The 16,670-nt window shown below is 56.2% G+C and overlaps 2 protein-coding genes across 5 annotated transcripts in view; one reads left to right on the forward strand and one right to left on the reverse strand.

Annotated features, from left to right (window-relative positions):
* Nucleotides 1–5,143, reverse strand: part of PC (pyruvate carboxylase) — a 58,668-nt gene extending 53,525 nt beyond the window's left edge. Inside the window, exons 1-2 of one of the 2 annotated variants that reach the window (XM_084895072.1) lie at nucleotides 5,035–5,143; nucleotides 1,097–1,132 (exon numbers count right to left, since the gene is read on the reverse strand). The gene's annotated coding sequence lies outside the window, so the exon portion shown is untranslated. Of the gene's footprint in view, nucleotides 1–1,096; nucleotides 1,133–4,867; nucleotides 4,967–5,034 lie in introns of those variants that run through there. The other variant, XM_084895073.1, reaches the window with a different exon arrangement.
* Nucleotides 5,144–10,221: 5,078 nt separating this feature from the next.
* Nucleotides 10,222–14,691, forward strand: LOC311628695 (uncharacterized protein C11orf86 homolog). Of its 3 annotated transcripts, XM_084896160.1 has the most exons (3): nucleotides 10,222–10,524; nucleotides 12,751–13,097; nucleotides 13,860–14,691. In XM_084896160.1, the coding sequence occupies exons 2-3, from the start codon at nucleotides 12,840–12,842 to the stop codon at nucleotides 13,995–13,997; spliced, it is 396 nt and encodes a 131-aa protein (XP_084752286.1). In that variant the 5' UTR covers nucleotides 10,222–10,524; nucleotides 12,751–12,839; the 3' UTR covers nucleotides 13,998–14,691. The 3 variants fall into 3 exon arrangements, with proteins under 3 accessions (XP_084752286.1, XP_084752284.1, XP_084752285.1); XM_084896158.1 differs by lacking the exon at nucleotides 10,222–10,524 and having other exon boundaries at nucleotides 12,616–13,097; XM_084896159.1 differs by lacking the exon at nucleotides 10,222–10,524 and having other exon boundaries at nucleotides 12,618–13,097; nucleotides 13,863–14,691.
* The last annotated feature ends 1,979 nt before the right edge of the window (nucleotides 14,692–16,670 follow it).

Consider the following 16,670-nt stretch of genomic DNA (forward strand, 5'->3'; position numbering starts at 1 on the left):
AATAGCCTTCTCTGGATCCCCGTTTCTCAGCTCCATAAGATAGCTGGTTAGGGACCTTCACCCAACTCCCCACCTCTCCTCACAGAGCGGGGACGCAAGGAAGAGCAATAACATTCAACTCTACCAACGGAGAACAGGACGAGATGAGCAGAGAGTATAGGGCAAACTCAATTGAGGCTGCCGCTGGCCCAAGAGAGAGCTGCAGGGGAATCTCAGAAAGGAGAGCAACTCCTGAGTCAGGAGTGTCCCCTGAGGGAAAGAGCTACACTATGGGGTAGAAACCCAAGAAAAATTCCCCATACAAAGAAATCTCCTCTCTGAGCCCTGAACCCCAGCTCTGGGGAGAGTTGTCCTTGAGCAACCAAGGCCCCAGGGCACGGCAGCGGGTGGAGGCAGGACACTAGTCAGAGAGCTGCTGGAATGTTCCCTGGGACCAGCAGGGGAGACAGAACTGGACCATCAATGGACCCAGCCAGAGGGCCCTGGTCTGCAGCTGAGGATATGCCCTGGCTCAGTGCAGTCAGGGGAAGGCTGGGAGGAGAAACCTGAAAAGGAGGAGGTCACACAGGGCAATGCTGCCAGAGCACTGTGAGAGGAAGAAGGGACGATTCCACCTTTAGCCCCCGGGCACTGGAGACTGAGCGTCAGTGGGAACGTGTGTGCCAAGTGTTTGTACAGCCAACTGACAGTCAACAGCCACAGGCTTCCCGGAGTCCCTCACCACCAGCACCTGCTTCCCACGCTGACTCAAGGGGTCTGCAGAGACTGCCCGGCCCTCCAGATACTTCCTCGGGGCCTGAGGAGCCTTGCCACCCTCCCCTTAACCAGCGTCCCAAGCCACACCCTTCTAGAAGTGGGGCTTCCTGGGGCTGACCAGTTGCCAACTGGGTCCAGCGAGGGACCCAGTGTCATTTTCCAGTGAAAACCAAGAAAGACTGGGAACAGATGAGAGGACTGCTTATATTTTCCAAAAATCAGAGCTTGGCCATTTTCATGCATTGCGCTGGATAGCCGACCTGCCCGGACTGCTGAGCTGGACAGCTGCTCCCGAAGGAGACCCACCACCCCACGCCCTGGATTCAGGCACAGGACTTACCCTCAGGCCTTGTCAGCTCCGAGAGGCAGGCGCAATCTAAAGTAAAAGAAAGAGAAGTGTTACTCTCATTTCTCCAGCACTTCCAAGAGCACCTAGGAGTGGCAAGAACTGAGACTCAGAACCCAGAGAACTGTTACTTTGCTTCATGAGGGTGAGGGAGGGGGTGCAGGGTATGGGAGGGTGCACTCTGCTATCCAACGCCTGGGCTCCTCCGCCTTTGCTGTTTCCTCGCCTGTGAAATGGGAAGAGTTAACAGCACTCCTCTCACCGATTCCTGGTAATTCAACACAAGCGTGGCACTGGCGCCAGGCCTGCTGGGAACAGGCCTCAGCCAATGCGCTTAGTAAGAAGCACTCACTACACAAGAACAAGAAGTTCTAGAAACTTTTATTGTTTCATCTGAAGTACTTTTCTTCCTGTCCAATTCCATCCAGCCCCAGGCCTACTTTCTCCGCAGAGCTGTCCCCAGTCCTTCGGAGCTGAGCGCTCCTCCAGGTCAGATTCCCCGAGCCTGCTTCCTATCTCACCCGCACCTGACACTCATCTTTGTCTTACGTGACCCAGAGCTGCTATGTCTCCTATTTCCCCGACTACCTCCTCAGCCCACCTTGGTGGGGTGTTCACAGGCCACACCTGTCACTGGCCACGCCTTGGGGAGTTCACGGGCCACCCCTGTCACTCAGCTCTAGTCACTGGTAAATCAAGAATAAAACAGAGACACAAACCAGCAAATCATCAAAGGAACGGAACCCACGATGCCCTGGTAGATTACATCGAGGCTGACAATGAATGCCTGGGTGACTCAATTCAATAAAACATTTACTGGGCATATACCTTCCATAGGCACCAGGTCAGAAGGTCCCTCTGCTCCCAAAATGCCAAAGAGCAGGTTGTAGGGACTAAAACACTGAGGGTGAGCAAAGGATGATACACAAGAGGGACCCATGCAGGGACTCAGCCTGAGGGCCTGGCGGTACCCCGGCCAGCCTCCTAGCTGAGTAGATTCTGAGGGCTTTAGTCTACCCATGGTTCCGCGCCTTTAAATGAGGAGCTAACAGTGCCTCTGTTATAGGGCTGTTGTGTCCATCAAAAAAAAAAAAAAAAAAAAAAAATACATGTAAAGGGCTTAGCAAGATCCCTGCCACCACATAATAAAAGGTTGGCTTTTATTAATAATAAATCATTACATATCATTATTACTAAAAGAGAGGAGCCATGTCCAAATGAGTAGTTTGGCAAGGCTTAGTGCCGGAGAGCCTGCAGAGCAATTGTGATGGATACGGTGAGAGGAAAATCCTGCGGAGAACAAGGACACCAGGACAAGAGCAGCGGAGGGACCGACACGAAGAAGCGAGTTTGGGGGCAACAACAAAGAGTCTCACCTGAGGACTGAGGCAGACAGAGGGCACCTGGCGGGTCAAATGGGAGGAAAAGCCCAATAGGCAGATCTTCTCTCCTCACTCCATAGGCGAGAGGAAGGGCTGTGCGTCATGTCCCACCTCCCACCTCAGGCCCTCCTCCTCTCAGAGCCCTCGGCGTGTTTGGTTAGCAAAGAATTCACAGCTGAGGCTAGAGGCAGCCAAGACAAAGGGCTGGAGGGATGGCCAGTCAGGCCAGGGGAGGTTTCAGAGAGAGCGGAGGCCCACGGATGACAGACAGCATGCTTTCCGGTATCAGGAGCAGGGGCAGTTCGAAGAGAGTAAGATACTACTGGGAGGCAGCCAAAGAGAGGACCCACTAACCCTCCGGGGAAATGTCCACCTGAGGGAGGCGCCCAGCTCAGGGGGAGTGCTCCCCAGATCGGACAGGCTGGGCCTACAGCACAGGTCCCGGGACCAGGCTCCTGGAAGTGAGCCGAGAAAGCGAGGAGGACAAGAGGGCCAGTGGCCTGAGCTGGCACATCAAAGGCAGCAGGCGTCCACGGAGGCCGCAGCTTCCAGAACCAGCCTCCCCGAGGGCAGGTGATCCTCGGGGGGAGACCTGGTGAGGCCGGAGCAGGCTTCCGTGGCGAGAGAGAAGGCCCAGAGGGGACTGAGGGGTACACTGTGGAAACTCTGAATGACGGCCTAATTCAACGCATCAACACTGAACAACCACAGCGAGCGAAGCTCCTTCTCAGGGCAGGGCGGCCGCTGAGAAACACAGGGTTCCTGCTCACAGTGGTTCATGGGACAGACAGACACAACCTGTAGCTCAGGCCTCCGGGCCCGCAGCGCCCAGCCCAGCGGCTGGCTGGCACCTTTGTACCAGCACCTTAGCAAGTGCCCTCACCTGTCACGCCTCCTGTAGAGGCCTCTTCAGAGACCCATGTGGGAAGTGCTCCTTCTCCCCGTTCCCCCGCCACCTTCCTCAGCCCTCCTCTCGCAGGTTCCAGTCGCTTAAAACTCGCCTCTCCTCCGCAATGCAAGCCTGGCTCCTCCAACCCAGCCACAGCTTCTGCAGTGCCGCTGCCGTGGGATCAAACGCAGCTCAGGTCCCACCCGGTCCACGGAGCTCTCCCACCCCCTCCCGGTCCGGCCCCCAGCCAGCCAGCCCGCCCTCCGCTCCGGCCTCAGTATGTGGTTCGCCTCTCCTCCTCTTCCTCTCCCCCCTGCTCCCCGGGCCATCCCTCGCCAGCGTGGGCTCCCAGCGTGGGCTCCGTACACACACACACCGACTCGCTGCTAAACGCTGTTTCTTTTTCCTCTCCCTCCATCGGTGTGTCGGCATTTCTAGGACAGGGATTCATTCCGTCCCTCACGTCTCCTCTCAGCGCCTGGAGGTCTGAACACGGGAAGGTGTGCGAAAGAAGGCGAGTGAAGGGTCCAAGCGTTAAGGTGGGGAGCGAGAGGCAGGACGACCGTATCCGGGCTCCGGGACCGCGGAGCACATGCCCTCCCAGCAGAGTTTGCACCACAGGCAGCGGAAGGTGACCGGAGGCCAGGGCCGCGCAGCAGTGGGTAAGGGAGCAATAGAGAAGGCAAAAGTTCAGAGCAGACTCGGAAGCTCTGGTTAAGATCTGCCAACGACGGGCACCTCCTCCGGACTCAGTTTTCCCGGCTGCAGAATGGGGATCATAAGCCCTGACGCACTGCCTCACAAAGGGACAGGCAATCAGCACTTTGAAGAAGTTTGAAGCGGCCAGGATCCTGGGACCTGGCCTAACACACACACACACACACACACCCATCTGTGAGGTGAGAAACAAAGTACACAAAGCGGGTCAGGCTGGGAGGGCCCTTCCGGCAGGTCCTGAGAGCAAGGCTTCCGAGTCCGCACGTTCCCCGGCCCAGCGCTCCGTAGCCCGCTGTGGAAGTAACGGGCGGCCGGCCCCACTCCTCCCGAGCGGCCCGGGCGACCCCCGCTCCGGCTCCGCCGGAAACTAACGGCACCGGGCACGCTCCTCAGGGAACCGAGGAGGCGGCCCCCACGCCAGAACCGGAGCCACCGCCGGTGTGCGGGGAGAACCCGGGCTCCCCACTCAGACAGACCCGGGCTCGAACCCCCACTCAGGGGGCCTGGCACCAGGCATGTCCGTGCTCCGCCCATCAGTTTCTCCATCTGCAAAATGGGCCCGAAAGCAAGACCACGGCCGCCGCGCGGGGCCGGTCGCCAGGGGCGCGGGATGGACAAGGCCCGGCCGCAGCCCGAGAGGGAGGGATGCTCCCGGAGCGACGCGCCGGGGTCAGGGGGGTCCCCGGGGCGAGGGGGCGAGAGAGGGACGGACCCCGCCGACCGACCGTCCCCACAGGACGGGGGAGGGGAGGGGAGAGGAGAGGCGGCGCAACTCGCCTCGCGCGCGTCCGCAGCTGTCTCCTCCGCCGTCACTCGCGAAGCCCGCGCCGCCTCGGCGCGCACGACCCTTACATAAGCGTCCCCTGCGGCGGCGGCGCCCGCCCGCCCGCCCGCCGCTCCCGCCCGCCGGGGACAGGAAGGTGCGCAGCGCCGTGGGCTCTCACCTCTCCGCCGCCGCCGCCGCCAGTCGTCGCCGCCGCCTCCACAGACGCGAGCTCCGGTGACAGGGAGCAGCTGCGGTCTCCGCGCAACCAAACTTGCTGCGGGCCATGCCCCGCCTCGGGACTTACTATTGGCTCACACAGCCCAGCCCCTCCTGTTATTGGACAATGGGCCCCGTCACTCACCACTCCCCCGCTCAGAACTCCTCCTTACGCCCGTCTGCCCGTCGCGTTTGAGCCTTGGCGCCCCACGTCGGCCCCGCCCCTCGCGTCCCCGGCGGGCCTTCGGATTGGCCACGAGGCTGGAAGAGCCCGCCTCTGGCACGCCGCTGCCCGCCCCCTTATCTACAGAGCCCCACGTGGGCCTCTCGCCCTCGCTGCGGCCCGCAATAGGCGGAAGTGGCCGGCCTCGGACCCCCTGTGATTGGCTGTCCGCGGGGGTGGGGATGTGCGATTCATTCAACCGAGTAGCACGTGTCTCCCAAAGCCGCAAGCATAACAGATCACACCGGAGCGCCGGGATCCGGGCTAGGTTGCAAGTACAAGCTAGCGGACGGAGAAGAGGTCGGAGGAAAGGGTTGGCGGAGGGCAGGAGGAAGGAGAAGGCGCGCGGGTGGACAGGACGGCGTCCTTGAACAACTGCAGGCGTGGGGATGACCGGCAGAAGGCCGTCCCTGTGTGACCTTGGACAAGCAGCCTCCCCTCTCTGAGCCCGTTTCCTACTCTGCAAGTTGAGGCCGCTCAGGACCTGGAGGGCCCGGAAGGCTTGGTTGAACGGAAAGCTTCATAAGTCATAAGCTGGGCTCCGTGCCAACCAGGGGATAGGGGAGTGGCCAAAACAGAATACATGCCTTCCAGTGAGATAGCACAAACGGTAAACATAAAATACACCGTACATCAGATGTTAATCAGGACATGGAGGAGGGAAAAAATGACCTGCTTCCAGACGACTGGGAGGATCAAGGACTATGAGAACATCTTGTTAACTAAAGATTGCTAATTGAGCAGGGAGAGATAATACAACTCCGTGCTTCTCTCTCTCTCTCTCTCTCTCTCTCTCTCTCTCTCTCTCTCTCTCTTCTCTGACTATGTTGTGTCTGCGGTGTTTGTCTCTCCAACTTTCTAAACTTCCCTTTCATCTATCTGGCTGAACTCTAACCTGGGACAATCCAACATAGCCATTTTAGTAGCAGAAAATGAATTAAAATCCCAGCCGAAACCGGTTTGGCTCAGTGGATAGAGCGTCAGCCTGCGGACTGAAAGGTCCCGGGTTTGATTCCGGTCAAGGGTATGTACCTTGGTTGCAGGCACATCCCCAGTGGGGGGTGTGCAGGAGGTAGCTGATCGAAGACTCTCTCTCATCGATGTTTCAAACTCTCTCTCTCTCTCCCTTCCTCTCTGTAAAAAATCAATAAAATATATTTTTTTTAAAAAGAAAAGAATTAAAAGCCCAGTTCTCCAGGTTCACATACTCACTGGTTAACAAACACCTTTTCCTGTGGGCTTGGTGCTCTGCCTCGGACACAGAAGTGAAAAAAACACAGTTTCTGCCATCTTGTCATAGAGCTAACCTATTCCATGTCCGAGTCCAAGGACTCTTTCTACCCCACCACTTACTTTGTGCAGGAAAGAGTGAAAGCTGTGTGACCTTGGGCAGGTGCCCAACCTCTCTGCACAGAATTTCCTCAGAAAAGGGTGTGGACATGTTGGCCATTAAGTATGTTATTTTCTTGTCCCTATGGATCTGCAAGTGTGTGTGACTTCAACACTTCCTGCCTGCATTTTTTTTCTTCTCTGCTGTGCGCATGGATGATGTGGGCCCCGGTGATGCCCTGGCTGGTCCCTGTGAGCTCCTGGGTCCGGAGCAGAGGGCAGGTGGCTCCACCCGGGTTCAGGTGACTCCCTGGGCAGCACCACCAGGTGGAGATCTGAACAAAGAAACTAATTGAGAAGCAGAAAATGGACTGACGTGAAACCAAGGAAGCATGGGATTTGAACAGTTCGCTCGGGCACATAAATTACCTAGTTCACATTGAAATAGGAAACCAGACACCTCTCCACCCAGGCTCTCCTACCTCCAGGTTGAGTTCCCAGGAGGGGCATTCCATCCCAGACAAAATAATAATAATAATAATAATAATAATAATAATAATAACTCCTGGCGAAAGCCTGGGAGGGAAGTTCCGTGTGGCTAGGAAAAAGCATGCCTCAGTGTGGGCTTTGGTACCACCAGCGACAGCATCTCCTTGGATCAGGGTGCTAGTGGGAAGCTCAGACTCCTGAGCCCTAGCCCATGGTTCTTACGCGTTTTAACCACCAACTCAGAGCTTAGAATCACCACAAAATACCCCTCAAGTCCACTGCTGGGGAACGGGATCCTCAGAGACAAGCATCGCGCTGCTAACTTCGAAGCTCCTCCAATGGTTCTAATGCGGTCAGTGTGGAGAGGCCTAGAGACGTTGTTACCCAGACTGCCCTGATGAGGAAAATTCCCTGGGACTCTTTATTTTTATTTTATTTTATTTTTTAATATATTTTATTGATCTTTTTACAGAGAAGAAGAGAGAGGGATAGAGAGCTAGAAACATCGATGATAGAAAATCATCCATCGGCTGCCTCTTGCACACCCCCTACCAGGGATGTGCCTGCAACCAAGGTACATGCCCTTGACCGGAATCGAACCCGTCTGCAGGCTGACGCTCTATCCACTGAGCCAAACCGGTTTTGGCTCTCTGGGCCTCTTTAAAACAAACAGATTCCTGGACTCCCAACCCCTGTGGATTCCGATCCAGTAAGTCTAGGGTGCGGCCCAGGAATCTTTTTTCACTCACTTATTTATTTTAACAAGCCCCAACTGATTTTTGAGATGTGGGAAATTTGCCTCTGTTCCTAGAAGGGTGCAGCAGAAGCTGAGGGGGGACTGAAAGGTGAGACTGGTCTATGGGTGGCCAGGAGTCTAGCTCAGACTAGTTCTCTTACTGTATGTTAAAGAGCTGCTCAGGCCCTAACCGGTTTGGCTCAGTGGATAGAGCATCAGCCTGCGGACCAAAGGGCCCTGGGTTCGATTCCGGTCAAGGGCATGTACCTTGGTTGTGGGCACATCTCCAGTGGGGGGTGTGCAGGAGGCAGCCGATCAATGAATGATTCTCATCATTGATGTTTCTGTCTCTCCTCTCCCTGCCTCTCTGAAATCAATAAAAAAGTATTTTAAAGTAAAATAAAATACTAAAGATTAAAAAGGGAACGAAATCTTGCCTGTGGTGTGTAGATGAGGATTAATTCCAATGGCTCACTAATAAGAAGGAACATCTGGGCAGCCTGCCCCGGTTTGTGCCTTCTGAATCTCTAAGCCTCCCTGCAGCCTTAAATGGCACCAGCCATGTAACTCTCAGGGCCACCTGTGAAAGTGGACACTGTGTGTTTTATTAATGTCGAGGCATACACTCCCCATTTCCCCTGCATTTTAACCCCTGAAATGATCTCCTGATAAGTGGGCAATGGGTATTTTTTATTTTATTTTATTTAAATTCTTTATTGTTGAAAGCATTACATATGTCTCCCTTTCCCCCCATTGACCTCTGCCCGCCCACTCCCGCCCCCAGCATGGGCCCTCACGCTCCTACTGTCTGTGTCCATTGGTTATGCTTATATGCATGCATACAAGTCCTTTGGCTGATCGCTAACCCTCCCCACATATTATTTCTTAGTGGTATATAAAATAATGCTCCTGCCCTGGCTGGTTTGGCTCTGTGGATGGAGCATCGGCCTGCAAACTGGAGGGTCCCGGGTTCGATTCTGGTGAAGGGCACCTGCCTGGGTTGCTGGCTCCGTCCCCAGTGGGAAGCATGCAGGAGGCAGCCAATTGATGATTCTCTCTCATCATGGATGTTTCTCTCTCTCCCTCTCCCTTCCTTCTCTGAAATCACTAAAAATATATTTTAAATAATGCTCCTCTTCCATTGAGGATTTCCATCTTAACTTCGATGAAATAAGGTATTATATCCATTTTATAGCTGAGAAGCTGAGGACACAGGAAGCTAAGCCGCTCGCTCCAGACACACAGCTGCCACAGAAGAGTGCTTTCCGGCAGAGCGATGGCTTTGGAGTCCAGGTGTCACGGGGAGCAACCTCCATAATGACCTCCTAAGTCCTGCCTCCTGGTGTCTGTGCCATGCCCCGGCAGAGAGGGGTGTCCCCTCCCTTGAGTGCTGGCTGCACCTGGTGACTGCACTTGAAGGAACAGAATATGGCAGAAATGGTGGGAGGTCACTTCTGAGATCAAGTTCCCCAAAGACTGGCTCCTGCCCGCCCGCCATCTCCTGCCCTCTCACTGGCTGGCTCTGATCGAAGCCAGCTGCCACGTGGTAAGCTGCTCTTGGGAGAGGCCCACGTGGCAACAGACAACAACCCATAGGAAACGGAGGCTCCCGCGCAACAAACAACCTTCAAGGAGCCGAGTCCTGCCAACAAGTGCCAGAAGGACCTTGGATGACCACAGCGTCCTTCCCTCCTCTCCCCACCCCCCTTCCTGCCCCTCGGCTGGAGCCTGCAGGGGACCCCGAGCCAGAGGCCCAGCAGAGCTGTGCCTGGATTCCTGACCCATAGAAATTGGGGTCACACAGCAGCGCTGCTGAAAGCCACTAGATGGCGGGGTAATGGGTCAGGCAGCGGTAGACAAGTAATCGCCTCCAATACTTAAGATCAGGTATTGACTCACGTGCCCCAGGGACGGGGAGATGCAGGAGACGTGTCCCGGCCCCTAAGGACACACAGCGGGCGGTCGCTGCTGCTCTGAGTGTCTGGTTGGCTGAAGAGGACGCTGCCTCCCTCACCCAGCGAGCCCGGGGAGGTGTCACACTGCAGGGTCTGGAAAGATGAGTAAGAAGGCGCCAGGTGAGAAAGCAGGGAGGAGGGGAAAACAAAAACACACATTTCTCCCCGTCCTCGGAGATTCGGGAAGTTACAAAACCGCACCCTTGGCGGGAGAGTTTTCTGCAGCCAAACAGGATGACACAAGAGCGTGATTCACGGGGCTCCTGGGAATGTGCCAGTCAGCAGGCCCCGCCCTGCCAGCCTTCGGTGCGGGTGGGGCTTCGATTGGACTCTGGGGTGAGGGCGCTGGAGATTGAGTAACGGTTCTGTTGCTTTTTAACCAGGGCAGGGGTTTGGCTTGAGGGGCGTGGTCAGGGTTGGCGTGGAGCGGCCTGGGTGTGGATCTGGGTCCACCATCGGGATGTGATGGGACGGAAGGCCCGGGCCCCCCTTCTCCATTCTCCTCCGCACACCGGCTCCATTTCCTGGTTCCATCTGCTGGGAGCTGAGCCTGGCGGATGCGAAGAGCCTCTCATCCCAGGAAGGCCCAGAGCTGTGGTTCTCCACCTTCCTAACGCCCGGCCCTTTACCACAGCTCCTCCTGTGGCGGTGACCCCCAACCATAAAACTATTTCGTTGCTCCTTCATCACTGTGATTTTGCTGCTGTTATGAATCGTAATGTAAATATCTGTGTTTCCCGATGGTCTTCGGCGACCTCTGTGAAAGGGTCGTTGGACCCCCGAAGGGGTCCGGACCCACCCGTTGAGAACCGCTGGCCTGGAGCGTGAGAGAGCGGGAAGAGGGCAAGGCCAACACAAGACAAGTCTGAGATGAGCCAAGAGTTGCAGCCAGCACTTGCCCGACCCCGGACGGGTGCCGTGGGCAGCAGCCCCAACATAGAGGAGGCAGGACCCCGGCTTCAAGCCCTGCCTCTGCCAGGAGAGCAGAGTGATTGGAGCACTGGGCTCCAAAGCCGGGCTGACCCAGGCAGGGCCCCAGCCTGCCACCTGCTGGGCACACTCTCTGGTCAGGTGCCCACTCTTTCTGGGCCTCCTAATATATAGAAGAAGGATATAGATGCCCACCGCATAGGACTTTTGTGAGATTTAAATGAAATACGTGGAGGAACCAATAAAAATGCTCAGAAAATAGTGGTTAAAGCAAAAAAGAAGCATGGATCAGATGTGCGAGGTACCTGTCAGATCTCAAATTCTAGGAATCTGAGGAGTTGCTGGGCAGCCCACGTACCGTTCCCCCTGCCCCTGTCCTGGGAGACAGAAAGGCTGATACTACCCTGTTTCCCCGAAAATAAGACAGTGTCTTATATTAATTTTTTCTCCCAAAGTTACTCTAGGTCTTATTTTCAGGGGATGTCTTATCTTTCCATGTGCTAGGTCTTATTTTCGGGGAAACACGGTAGTTATCTCCTTTTTGGGAACACCCCCCGTTTGTGATTTTATTTGATTTTCACAACAACCCATTTTACAGACAGCAAGACTGACCGAGAGGGGAAGGGTTTTGCCCCAGATAATAAATGTCACCAACTCACTTTTTTTAATTGAATGTTTTTATTGGTTTCAGAGAGAGGAGGGAGAGGTAGAGATAGAAACACCCATGATGAGAGAGAATCACTGATTGGCTGCCTCTGGCACGCTCCACACTGGAGATCAAGCCAGCAACCCGGGCGTGTGCCCTGACCGGGAATCAAACTCTGGCCTCCTGGTTCATAGGTCGATGCTCAACCACTGAGCAGCACTGGCAGAGCACCAACTCACCCAGGGCCGCGTAGAGGGGAGTGTCTATGTGAGTGTCTCTTAGGACTTGGGGTTAGGATTGTCCTCTGCAGCCGATTATCTCGGTTGGTTGAGGGCTAATGCTCAACCAGTGGAGCCACACTGGCCAGGGCAGAAGCTGTCCTGTTCCTTTTTTCTTTTCTTTTTTTAAAAAATATATATTTGTTATATATATATAATATATATTGGATTTATATATTATATATATGTTTTATATATATTATATATATGTTATATATAATATATATTATATATATGTTTATATATAATATATATTTTATTATATATTATATGTGTGTTTATATATATTTTATTATATATTATATATATTATATATAATTGATTTTTTACAGAGAGGAAGGGAGAGGGACAGAGAGTCAAAAACATTGATGAGAGAGAAACATCGACCAGCTGCCTCCTGCACGCCTCCCACTGGGGATGTGCCCGCAACCAAGATACAAGCCCTTGACTGGAATCGAACCGGGGACCCTTCAGTCCGCAGGCCGACGCTCTATCCACTTAGCCAAACCGGTCAGGGCTGTCCTGTTTCTTAAAGCAGTGTTTTTCAACCTTTTTTGGGCAAAGGCACACTTGTTTCATGAAAAAAATCATGAGGCACACCACCATTAGAAAATGTTAAAAAATTTAACTCTGTGCCTATATTGACTATATATAAAGTAATTCTCTTGAATAGGAATCAAATAAACACAAAGAAAGTATTTTATAATTACTTTATTATGAAATATTAAGTAAACAAAATAGTGAAAAATTATAAAATTCTTGTCTTGTCTGCACCTACGGCACACCAGGCAATGTGCCGCGGAACAGCGGTTGAAAAACGCTGTCTTAAAGCTCCTCTCTGTGGAACCATTTGCTTTCAGTGTCGACAGAACACGTTTGGACAGTCAGGGTGCAGGAATCGGGGAGGCCACGCTCTTCAGAGACGGGGTGGTCGGGGAAAGCGGGCTGGAGGCAGAGGCGGGCTGGGGAGAGGCCGCAGCCTTTGCCCTAGCTGGAGAGACGGTGCGGAGGGTGACTCAGAGATGCTTGGCCCCTGCGCTTGCCCTTTGCTTTATGACGGCCACCTCAGCAGCGCCGACCTTTGCCCCCAAGGGAGCTCCCGTCAGCTGGGTGGAGGCACCGGGCCATCTCAGAGGCTAGTGGCTCGCCGAGGGCCTGGAGCAGTCCTGCGTGTACCAGCCATGGGGACAGGGCTACGCAGCCAGTCCTTGCGAGGCCCACGGCCCTCCTACGGCAAGCTCCAGGAGCCTTGGGGGAAGCCCCTGCGACGGTCGCTGAGCCTCAGACAGGGTCGTGAGAAGTCCAGACCCTCAGATCGAGACCCGGAAGGACTGGACTCCTTTGATCAGGAGCGGCGGCCAGGGGGCCTGGGGGACACGGAGCAGCTAATCCAAGCTCAGCGAGGAGGCAGCCGGCGGTGGCTGAAGAAATATCAACAGGTCTGACGGGCGATGGATGGATGTGGGTGGATGGGTGGATGGATGGTTAGATGGGTGGATGGAAAAATGATGGATGGATGGATGGGTGGATGGATGGGTGGGTGGATGATGGATGGATGGATGGATGGATGGGTGGGTGGATGATGGATGGATGGATGATGGATGGTTGGATGGATGGGTGGGTGGATGGATGGGTGGGTGGATGGGTGGGTGGGTGATGATGGTAATGGATGGGTGAGTGTTACACGGTGAGGGTGGGGACTCTGAGGAGTGGGACCCAGAGCAGCAAAGGCTCAGAGGTAGAAACATACAGTGCCAAGGACCAAGGAGACAACAGCTTTTGGAGATGAGGCTGGAGAGAGAGGTATCCAGGGACCATATTTCAGAGGGCCCTGACAGCATTTGGGCTTTCTCCCGTAGGCACTGGGGGTCATGGAAAGTTTTGGCCAGGGATAGAGTCAGAACTGTTTTAAGATGATTACTCTGGCAGTGTGTTGGATGGGTGGGTTTTGCTGGAGGCAAAGCAATCAGCCAATACAACTCCCCAGGGTTATATCTTTTATAGGGGCGGGGAGGGGGCGAGAGAACCCAGCTGTCCTTCGTGGGAGCTACCCTGGGGGTGGGAGGGGCCCTGCCTCCTTCTGCAGAAGGGTCTAGGACTTCTATCTCTGGGGTCTGCCACCACCTTGTGGCTGTAGATGGAACAACACCTGAAACCCACCACTCAGCCCTGGGGCCTGACTCGCCGCTCCTGTCTTCCAGCAGGTGAGGAGACGGTGGGAGAGCTTTGTGGCCAGCTTCCCCGCAGTGACCCTGAGCAGGCCAGCCTCCCCGCAGCCTCCTCTGGCACCACCAGCTGAGGATGCTGGGAGCGAGGGTGGCCCCTGCTGTGCTCGGTGAGACCACCCTGTCTACAGACGGACCTCTCCGTGGCCCTGCGGGACTGCGGATGCAGTGGCCTCCTCCACGGGGACAGCTCTGGCCTTCCTTACAGGCCCTGAGGCCCTGGCACTGGCGCCCTCAGGGGCCTGGCCGTCCATGCCAAGGCTCTCTCGCAGCGAAGACCCCGACATGGCCGGGAAGGAGGGAGCTCAGCGCTACCCTCTGGAGAATGTCACGGAGGCCCCCTCCCCACAGTGACATGCAGGAGGGTGTCAGAAGCCTGCCCAGAAGTGGGGGTGTCGCTGCCCCTGGTCCCCACGCAAGACCAGTCATAGACCTTCGGGACAGAGCTCGGTGAAGCCAGCACCACGGCTGAGAGGCTCTCGAACTGCCTTGTCGCTGGGCCACGTCCCTCCTGCCCTTCCTTCCTGCCAGCTGATGGCGGTGGGCGGGCACGGGCCGCCCGCACAGCCTGGGAGCCCCTGAGGGCCAGGAGCGGGGCTGGTGCCCCTCGGTGCCCACACACTGTGGCTGACGGGCTCAGGCCCCGATCTTTACAGGATCCCGATGATGGAAATGGGGAAACCTTCCCTCCCCTGTGCCAGAGGGGGAAACTGAGGCCCAGGGAGGGGGGGAGAGATTGTTATCTCTGGCATCTCTGGCCCCACCCCACCCAGTTGCCAGCACTGGAATAAAGATGGCTGTGGTGACGTAAACTATTTGCCTGGTGACTAACAGCCTCCGGGCCCCTCCAGCTCCTGTGGGGGCAGGCCGGGCCCAGAGCTTCCCAGAACAGTGAGGCCGGGCACCAGGGGCAGGTCCTCCTGCCCCAACCCCATCCCCAGGAGGCTGGTCCTTCCTGCCACTTCTCTCGCCCTCGCTCCCCAGAGGAGCTGCCCTCTCACCCTGTGCCGGCTCCAGCCGCTTCAGAAGACTGGTCTCACCGGAGCCAGCCTTTGTGCTCGGCCTGTGAGGCTCCAGAGGGCGAGGGCCCGCCCAGGGCCACACAGAGGGCGTGTCTAACCCAAAGTGCCGAGCCCTTAGAGAGACGCTGGCACTTGCTGGGCGGTCCCTGGAGTTCTCTTGGTTCAAGCAGACCCAAGTTCAAAGGTGAGGGAGCCGCTGGTACGGGTCTGTTCCGGGTGGTGCTGGTAGGGCCGGAGGATCTAACGGACAGAGGGGGGGGGGGGGGTGTCCCCATTTCCCCAGAGCCCAGGACCTGGCCGGGCCTGTGAGGAGCAAGAGGGGTCCTGGGAAAATCCGGTCCCAGACGGCCACTGGGATCTGAGCCTGGGATGCTGGGGTGGAACCTGGCTTCTGGGAGCTGACCAGAAGCTTCGAGCCCAATCACTCGCAGCTTTAGGCGGCCCTGCCCCGGCCCCGCCTGCCCTGGCCGCTGGGTGCCTCTGGGAACCGGACAGTCCCAGGAAAGGCCGCTGGGACAGACCCTCTGGAGGCCCAGAGGATGAAGCCGAGGCCCAGGATGGGGCCGGAGTTCTCAGCTTCCTCCGGATCTCTGCCCTGGAGGCTCCTCCTGGTCTGTTTGTCCCCAGGGAGTCTCCAGCCCCACACGCTCTCCTCCTGCTGCGTGCCATGCCCTGTGAGCAGTCTGCCCGCTGTGAGCTTCTGCATCCACAGGACAGACATGTCCGCGGGGACCCGCTGTCGCCACGGGGACCCCTGTGCTCCCCTCGGGGCCCGGCAGGCACTCCATGTGTCGTTGTTTAGCAGTGTTTCCCAACCTTCTCTCATGATGAGAATCACCTGGTGGAGTTGTTAAAACACAGATTCCTGAATCCCAACTAAGAAGTGCTAAACTAGAATTTTTGAGAACATATAGGTAAAATTGCATACCTAACTTAGTGCTCTGTATATAACATCTGTCTTAGAGCACTAGTTAAGTATACAATTTTACCTATATGTTCCCAAAAATTCTAGTTTAGCACTTCTTAGTTGGGATTCAGGAATCTGTGTTTTAACAACTCCACCAGGTGATTCTCATCATGAGAGAAGGTTGGGAAACACTGGTTTAGAGCAGCATCGCCAACCTTTCGGACCTCACCGGCCCCCAGGGGTCCGAGGGCCCCCTGTTGGCGGCCGCTGGTTTAGAGAATGATAGACGGGCCCGGAGTCACCCACGGAGCTGGTGGCTGACCTGGCCTGCCGGGCCTGGGTCTGGGGGCTCCCGCTCAGGCAGAACACTCTCCCCCGCCCCGTCAGCAAGCCCGTCACCGGGAGCACATCCGGGGCCCTGGGCAGAGGCTTTCATCCGAACACACACAGGCTGGACAGGCTGCCGCTCCATGGCCTCGGCCGCCCCTCCCACGTGCACGCCCTCTGGCCCCGTGTCTCTGCCACACCTCCCACCCGGACCGGGATGTTCTCCCGCCCCTGGGGTCGGGGTGCGCCCTGTGCCCTGCTCTGGCCGGCAGAAGGCCGTGGGAATAGTGTGCCGGGCCTGGGCCCACAGGCCCCCGGAGGCTGTGCAGCTGCCATGGGAAGGAGCCCAGGAAACCCGCAGGGGGTTGGAAGGTGGCCCCCAAACAGACATGGCCACGTCCTAATCCCCAGCACCTGTGGGTTTTATCTTATTTGGGGAAAAAGATCGTAAGGTTCCTGAGATGAGGAGGTCAGCCTGGATCCTGAGGAGAGAGGCCTGAGGCCCGTGACAAGTGAGCGGATCACACAGGC

Source organism: Pipistrellus hanaki, assembly GCF_964339955.1.
Source record: "Pipistrellus hanaki genome assembly, chromosome: 9".
In the NCBI taxonomy this organism is placed as follows: Eukaryota; Metazoa; Chordata; class Mammalia; order Chiroptera; family Vespertilionidae; genus Pipistrellus; species Pipistrellus hanaki.

Excerpts from the sequence above, each read along its gene's own strand:
- LOC311628695 (XM_084896158.1), top strand. The coding sequence starts at position 12,681 with ATGCTTGGCCCCTGCGCTTGCCCTTTGCTTTATGACGGCCACCTCAGC. Across the intron at positions 13,098-13,859 it reads GGCTGAAGAAATATCAACAG|CAGGTGAGGAGACGGTGGGA; the intron begins GTCTGACGGGCG and ends CCTGTCTTCCAG.